Source organism: Cyphomyrmex costatus, unplaced genomic scaffold (genome assembly GCF_001594065.2).
Source record: "Cyphomyrmex costatus isolate MS0001 unplaced genomic scaffold, Ccosl1.0 scaffold974, whole genome shotgun sequence".
In the NCBI taxonomy this organism is placed as follows: Eukaryota; Metazoa; Arthropoda; class Insecta; order Hymenoptera; family Formicidae; genus Cyphomyrmex; species Cyphomyrmex costatus.
Window position 1 is genome coordinate 131,608 of NW_017280566.1, and position 7,903 is coordinate 139,510.

The following is a 7,903-nucleotide window of genomic DNA, read 5'->3' on the forward strand; positions in this document are numbered from 1 at the left end:
ATGGCTGTGATGCAGACAGCAATAGCAATAATTCAGGAGCCTTGGCTCCTGAATAACACTATAATGGGTCTGAGTGGCTGTGGTACTATCTATAAAGCAGACACTCAGAACAAAATTAGGACCTGTATTGTAACTAAGAAACTAAATGCTATTTTTATGTCACAGCTCAGCGACGGAGACACCACTGTTATACGGACAAGGGTGGACTACGACGAGGACAAGTATTTGGATCTACTCATAGAGTCAGCTTACATGACCTATGACTCCCAAGAAGAACCACCACCTAAAAACGTAAGGGAACTGGTGTCCTACGCGAAGGAGAGGGGGCTTGAACTCCTATTGGGCTGTGATGCAAACTCCCACCATATAGGGTGGGGGAGCACGAACATAAACCCGAGGGGAGAGAGCCTCCACAAATTCATTATGGACGTCAGTCTGATGATCCTAAATAGAGGAACGGTACCCACCTTCATGGACTGTAGAAGACAAGAAGTATTAGACATCACCATTAGTACTGGGGGAGTGGCGGACCTGGTGCGGGACTGGAGAGTCTCTGGAGAGCCCTCGGGCTCTGACCACAGGCAGGTTCGCTACAATCTCAGATATATGGTGAATAAAGAATGGGGTCGAAACCCAAGAACTACAAACTGGGAAGGCTATAGGATGGACCTGGAGGCCATCCTGAAGAAAGCCCCGAACAAATTTCACTCAGAAGAAAATCTTGAATACGCGGCGCAGTTTGTAAGTGACGCGATAAAAGAAGCCTATGAAGGAAATTGCCTGGAGAGACCGAAATACTCTACAACCAAAACTCCCTGGTGGAGCAAGGAGCTTTCAAAGCACAGGTTGGAAGTAAGAAGACTCTTCAATAAAGCAAGGAGGAAAAACTCAACAGCCGATTGGGAAGCGTATAGAAACGCCCAACGCGGCTATAGCAAAGCAATAATCATTGCCAAAAAAAAAGCTGGAGGGATTTCTGTAAAAGCATTGAGAGCGCTTCAGAAGCATCCAGACTAAACAGAATCCTCAGCAAAGACAATACCCTACGATTGGGATGTCTTAAACTCCCAAACGGAGATTATACCGAGACAGTAGAGGGAAGTTTAAAACAGCTCATGTCTACACACTTCCCAGGGTTCCAGGAAAGACACTGTGAACCTCAACAGGAAATCAAGAAACCCGGGGAAAAACATAAACCAAGAGAATGGACACTGGCAGCTAAGGTGGTGACTCCTGAGGGAGTTGAATGGGCTATCAAGACCTTCGGACCATATAAGACTCCAGGACCAGACGGCATCTACCCTGTTCTACTCAGGGAGGGTAGAAAGGCCCTAGTAGGCCCCCTGACGAAAGTGCTCAGGGCTAGCATAGCACTGAGACACGTTCCGAAAGCCTGGAGCGATACCAGAGTGGTATTTATACCAAAACCAGGTAAAAATGGCCATGTGATGGCCAAGGATTACAGACCTATCAGCCTCACATCCTTCATTTTAAAGATGTTGGAGAGGCTCATTGATAGGTATCTGAAAAACTTCTACCTTATTGCAAAGCCGCTGAACCCATCCCAGTACGCCTATAGGGAGGGCAGATCTACGGATACTGCCCTGCATCATCTTATGAGCGGGGTTGAAGTACAGATGGCTGCAAAAGGATATGCAATAGGTGTCTTTATTGACATTGAGGGGGCTTTTGATAGCACCTCAAATACGTCGATTAAAGACGCCATGAACAGATTTAACATTCCAGAATCGCTGATCGACTGGACACAAAGCATGCTGAAGGGCAGAAGACTGACCATCAATCATGGCAACAGCTTAGTTGAGGGGAGACCGGCGGCGGGCTGCCCGCAGGGGGGGGGCTCTCACCCTTGCTGTGGTGCCTGGTGGTGGATGAACTCCTCACAAAACTGAAGGATTCAGGCTTCGAAATCTACGGATACGCGGACGACGTGGCCATTATCACAAGAGGTAATTTCTTCTCGACACTCAAGGAACGGATGGACGAAGCCTTGGTAATTGTTCAAAACTGGTGTAGGACAAGGGGACTGATGGTAAACCCCACTAAGACCTTGGCCATGATTTTCACCAGAAAATATAAACCGGATCCCATTGAGACATTAAGGCTCTGGGGCGAAGAAATAGTTTATGTAAATTCAGTAAAATATTTAGGGGTCCTACTAGATCCCAAATTGAGCTGGAAACCATACCTCGAGGAAAAGAGGAAGAAATTCTACGCCTCTATGTGGGCTTGCAGAAGGGCCATGGGAAAGAACTGGGGACTAATCCTCAGGACAGCCTTATGGGTATACAAGATGGTATTGTTACCAAGACTCACGTATGCAGCAGTGGTCTGGTGGTCAAGGGCGGAAAAGGTGGAGGCAAGGAACCTGCTCAAAAGCCTACAGGGAGAATACCTGAGGGCTGCAACAGGGGCCATGAGAACTACACCAACTGAGGCGCTACAAGTAGCACTCAGTACTCCGCCCCTAAACCAGATGATCAAATACACAGCCAGGCAAACAGCATACAGACTAAGATGTCAGGGTGAGTGGAAGGAAACCAGGACTGGACATACAAGACTGGGACTTTCTGATAAACACCCTTTCAATCTAAAACAAGACAGGATCCCCAGAAAACACCAGTTGGTGAAGACTTTCAAAGTTCAAATACCGACTAGGGAGGACTGGAGCAAGCATGACTACAAAGCCAATCCAGATGTAGACACTTGGTTCACGGATGGATCGGGAGCAAACGGTAGATATGGGGCAGGTATATTTGGGCCCAATATTAACCAAGAGGTAAGCATACCAATAGGTGAGCTGGCCACAGTGTTTCAGGCTGAAGTGCTGGCTATCCAAAAATGTGCGGAACTCCTGCTAAAGAAGAGAAGTAGAAAACAGATACATATTTGCACGGATAGCAGAGCAGCTATTGAGGCACTTGCAAGTACCTCCACTGAATCATCTGTAGTATGGGACTGTATGCAAGCACTCACAACACTAGGGGTAACAAACAAGGTAACCCTAGCATGGGTCCCTGGACATCAGGGTATACCTGGAAATGAGAGAGAGGACGAGCTGACAAAGCTGGGCACCGAAAAGGTCCCGGCTGAACGGATCGTCGGGGTCCCATTTTCAGCAGAAACAAAAACTATTAAAGAGTGGCTTGAACGGGAGCACTTGAACTCCTGGAAAGGGATAGAGGGCTGCAGACGAGCCAAACAACTCATGAAACTTCCAAAACCAGCAAGAACCAAAGAACTGCTGGCGATGGGAAAAGAAAAACTGAGGAGAGGCATAGGCCTCTTGACAGGACATATGCCCCTCAGAGCACATCTATTCAATCTAGGACTAGCGGAGCAGAAAGAGTGCCGGCTATGTGGAGAAAAAGGCGAGGACAACCTGCACTTACTGTGCTGTTGTCCTGCACTCGCCTGTAAAAGATACAAATCCTGGGGACATATGTTTATGACACCCATGGATCTTGAAAATGCGAAGGTCGGCAGTCTAATGAGCCTGGTGAATGATACGAGGCTGGGTCTGACTGAATAACCTACGGAACAAGCAGGGAGCGACAATGGATCCCTATGGATCTAGGTCGCGGTAGTAGGCTGGTTAGCCCACCTGCATATATTTACTACTACTACTACTACTACTAAGTACATATATATTACTAATATTTTTACATATTTCAACAGGAAAAATTTCTCTTTTTATTAAATGTAATATAAAAAAGTGAAGTAGGTCTAAAATGTGGCATTAGTAGTAGGGAAAGGTACCTACTATGATTGTCTATTGATATATATTGCCAATATATTGGAAAATAGATGTAATAAATTACAGATCCTCAGTACTGACAGTATACATCAATACACGGCCGTAATATCGTTCTCTACAACCAATATCATTTTAGATCAGGACGTAACAAAGGGTGCCCTCCAACAAGCAACATAGTAAAACAGTGATCATCTCATCTTTATTAGTAAACAGCAAGGATGTAAGTACTGATACACTCTGTCACACAATGTCATCTGTGTCGCTTGTTGAGAGGCACTCTTTGTTACATTCCGAAAAAATTCTGTACGCTAAATTGGATCAAAGTGAACATTTTTTGTCTCTTAGACTTTTTTTTATAAAATCAATAGTTTTTGAAATAGAAAATGTCAGAGCTTGAAAAATGACTAGATTTACGATTTTTCTTCTCACAAACTAATTATCCAATCAGTACGAATAAAAAACAAAAATGTTCGGCCAATCTTAAACTTTAATGAAAATTTTTTTATTTTGATCCGTACTGTTATTGATAGTGAAAACTTTATTAGAATAAAGCTCTGCATGCTCGTCCGCGGCGCATGAGCGGTCTCGACTCTGTTGCCACGTCGGCGCGCCGAGCATGTTGCATGCTGTCGAGCTGCGATGCTATGAATCGTCGACGTTGCGTCGAGACTGCCGTTGCGATCAACTGATCGGAATCGAGCCGAATGTGGTTTATTTGATGTGCATCATGGTGCGTTTGCCAAGCTACCAGGTTAGTTGCACTTATTGCTTTCCGCTCGCCGAGCTGTCAGTTGCAGTATATTAATTATACTTGACAGTAGTAGACGGATGCACGTATACATTCGGTAATTTTTAGAAATTAATATCTATCATATGCTCCGTCTTCATAGCCTATAGTGTCAGAAGCGTCTATTTTAACGGTACTGGTTTGTAGTACCATTTGCATGTATAAAAGTAGTTTCTTATAAATGCCAGAAGCATCTATTTTGACGGAACTAGTAAAATAAATATCAGAGACGTCTAATGAGACGATACTGATTAAAGTAAAAATAGAAAGCACATTTGTTCTAATTGTAATAGCAAAATGAGCACCAGAAGCGTCTGTTTGACAGTACTGGTTTGTATTGTCATATACATGTACGCAGTAGTTTGTTATGATTCATAACTTATGAATGCCAGAAGCGTCTCTTTTGACGGTACTGGTATATAAATATCAGAGACGTCTAATCAGACGATACTGATTAAAATAATTGTCGAAAGCGCTTATTCTGACTGTAATGGCAGAATAAACGTCATAAGCATTTATTGTGATATTACTTGTTTGTATTGCCATATACATGTATATAATGGTTTACTATAAATGCCAGAAGCGTCTATTTTTGCCGGTATTGGTATATACAATAAATATCAGAGATATTTAATCAAATGATACTGATCACAATCCTGATATTGCCATAGTTCTTCTTCAAATGCCAAATATGCAATTATGAAGACAATTTTTTGTTACAACCTAGAGATGTCAAAGCTTGGGCAATATGGCTATGACAACTGCAATCATAACGTTTGAAATTGATTATGCTCAAGTATAAGAGATATTAGCAGCTGTGAATGCGCCATGTATGCTGAGAAAACATAACAAACATCGATAATTATTAGTCGACGAGTTTGAAAAAAATACTTTTGAAAAAGAGGCAGGCGAAGTTGAGAATCAACTCGCTATAGAAAGTAAATGGCATTCCATTATGTATATGTATATACATAAAATTTAATTCCAATATTGCATGTAAAGATGCATATTAGTGAATATTACACTTTATATGCTTTATGTTTGCATATATATGTGTGTATATACATAAAAATATACATAAAATATTTCAATATTGCAGATAGACATGTATTGGTACATGCAATGTTATAATTATACATTTATATATGTATGTACATACACACAATATACTTAGAATATAATTGAATATAGTTATAGCATTGCATGTATCACTAATACATGTCTGTGTGCAATATTCAAATATTTTATGTATGATAATGTGTATGTACGTGTGTATGCACACATTAAATAACATATATCAATATATTATTCTTAGAAATATATTTAAGTTCGTGAATCATTTAGACATTTTTAGAGCAAACGTTGAGCTTTGAAACGTTGAATTCATCCATAAATGCTTCAATATCTAAAGTCTCAGCAATATCGGAGTGCACGTGCAATACCTATAGCTATTGAATTCAAACGAAGTTGCAGAACGTAAATACGTTTTCAATCTTCTCAAGGCAGAGAAAGAACGTTCTGCAGTACACGTCGTCACCTGTATTGTTAATAATATTTTAATTAGTTTTGTGTATTCTGAAACTAATAATATAATAAGTCTCTCACTGATTTATCTTTTTGAAGAATCGTGATAATGTCTCCGAGAGATGTTACAAAGTTCCAAAAAAATTTTTCTATTTTTACTCAACACTAGTAATTTTCAAAAAATAGTTCATATGTGGAATTCCACACATGAAAAATTCTGGCGTGTGAAGTACTCCACACACTCCCCGCAAAAGTTGGCGCCTCTGGTCTGCAGTGCGGAAAGTAACGTCACGTGTGCGACAAGTAGCGCCACGAAACTTTCGACACAGCTGCACACAGTTATCGACAGCAATTCGGGAAATCGCTTTCTCGTACGCAATCGCGCGTTAAACAATTAAACATATCGTCAAAGCATCATCGCTTCATCGCGGACGACGAAGTGAGTGTAAGAAAGAAAGAGAAAGAGAGAGTGAGAGACGAAGGAAGGAGAGACGGTAAGAGACGATGTTTTAATTAAAACTTAATTAAGAACACGGTAATTATACAAAACAGCTGTGACAGATTTCCTAACCTCCATAATCGTCAACTTTAACGCTAAATGCTATAGTATACTTCACGCATACTATAGAATTTCAGAGATAAAAACGCGTTTTTATCAATAAAAACACGTACTGAATACGGAATGAGTAGGAGCTACCATATGATTGCATATGATAGATTAAACAGCACGCGGCCACGGGCCTGGCGACGGCAGGCAGAGGGCGTAAGTGAACGATCACAAATCTGTTGTCACAGATGTCTATACTATACTAGATCGCTAACTTCGTCAAAAACAGTCGAGAGAACTGAGGCCGGCCGGATTTTTGGTTTCGGCCATGATGGGAACAACAAGATGGCGAGGTACGTGTGTAGTAGTGCGTGTATGAGTATCCTGCGTGTGTTAGTGCGTATGTCTGACATCAGCAGGCAGCCACTCGTGACACGTGTGTTCCCGGTGTCATTCTTCTTTGGAACAAAGTTTCCTCCGATGGCATTGAATGCTTAATTAAAACATAACCTTCTCATATCATGAACCTCGAATATTTTTATATTTATTACACATAAATACTTTCTACTTACCTAAAGAAATAAAAACCTTGTTTTCGTGTATTTTTGCATTTAGAAATGCAACAATTTTTCGGCATTTTTACTTTCTTTTACTAATATATATAGGAAAATCGACACACGTGTGGCCATCGGAGGAGACTTTGTTCCAAAGAAGAATGATTTAATCTGTAGTGCTCATTTTGTACATATAGATTTTTTGGAAAGACCAGGCGCAAGTGATGTGCGTTTAAAGAATTTGGCTGTGCCGTCGGTATTTCTGGAAGCTCCTACTTCTGACACGTGTGGCTGCCGGGTGCCGGCTGATGTCACACATACGCACTAACACACACGCAGGATACTCATATACGCACTACTACACACGTACCTCGCCATTTTGTTGTTCCCATCATGGCCGAAAACGGAAATCCGGCCGGCCTCAGTCCTTTCGACTGTGTTAGCGATCTAGTATAGTACAGACATCTGTGTCTGTTGTACAGACTATGAAGTAAGAGGAGAGGAGACCGATCACTATGGGCGCGAATACAGAAAAGTGGCCCTCATTCGTGTACCGAATTGAGAGGAAATCCGCTCAAAGGAAGAACCTGCGAATTAGGACGCCATTTGCAATATCGAAAGAGAGATAGAGAGAAGTTTATACATATCACAGATGTCTATACTATACTAGATCGCTAACTTCGTCAAAAACAGTCGAAAGGACTGAGGCCGGCCGG

General features: G+C 41.7%; 2 protein-coding genes across 2 annotated transcripts; both read left to right on the forward strand.

Moving 5' to 3' along the window:
- Window positions 1-1,017, forward strand: LOC108782240 (uncharacterized). The gene has a single exon (XM_018550459.1). It carries the CDS (start codon window positions 1-3, stop codon window positions 1,015-1,017), a length of 1,017 nt encoding a protein of 338 aa, XP_018405961.1.
- Window positions 1,018-1,996: 979 nt separating this feature from the next.
- On the forward strand, window positions 1,997-3,550 carry LOC108782241 (uncharacterized). Its single transcript, XM_018550460.1, has one exon. The coding sequence runs from the start codon at window positions 1,997-1,999 to the stop codon at window positions 3,548-3,550; it is 1,554 nt and encodes a 517-aa protein (XP_018405962.1).
- Window positions 3,551-7,903: the final 4,353 nt, after the last annotated feature.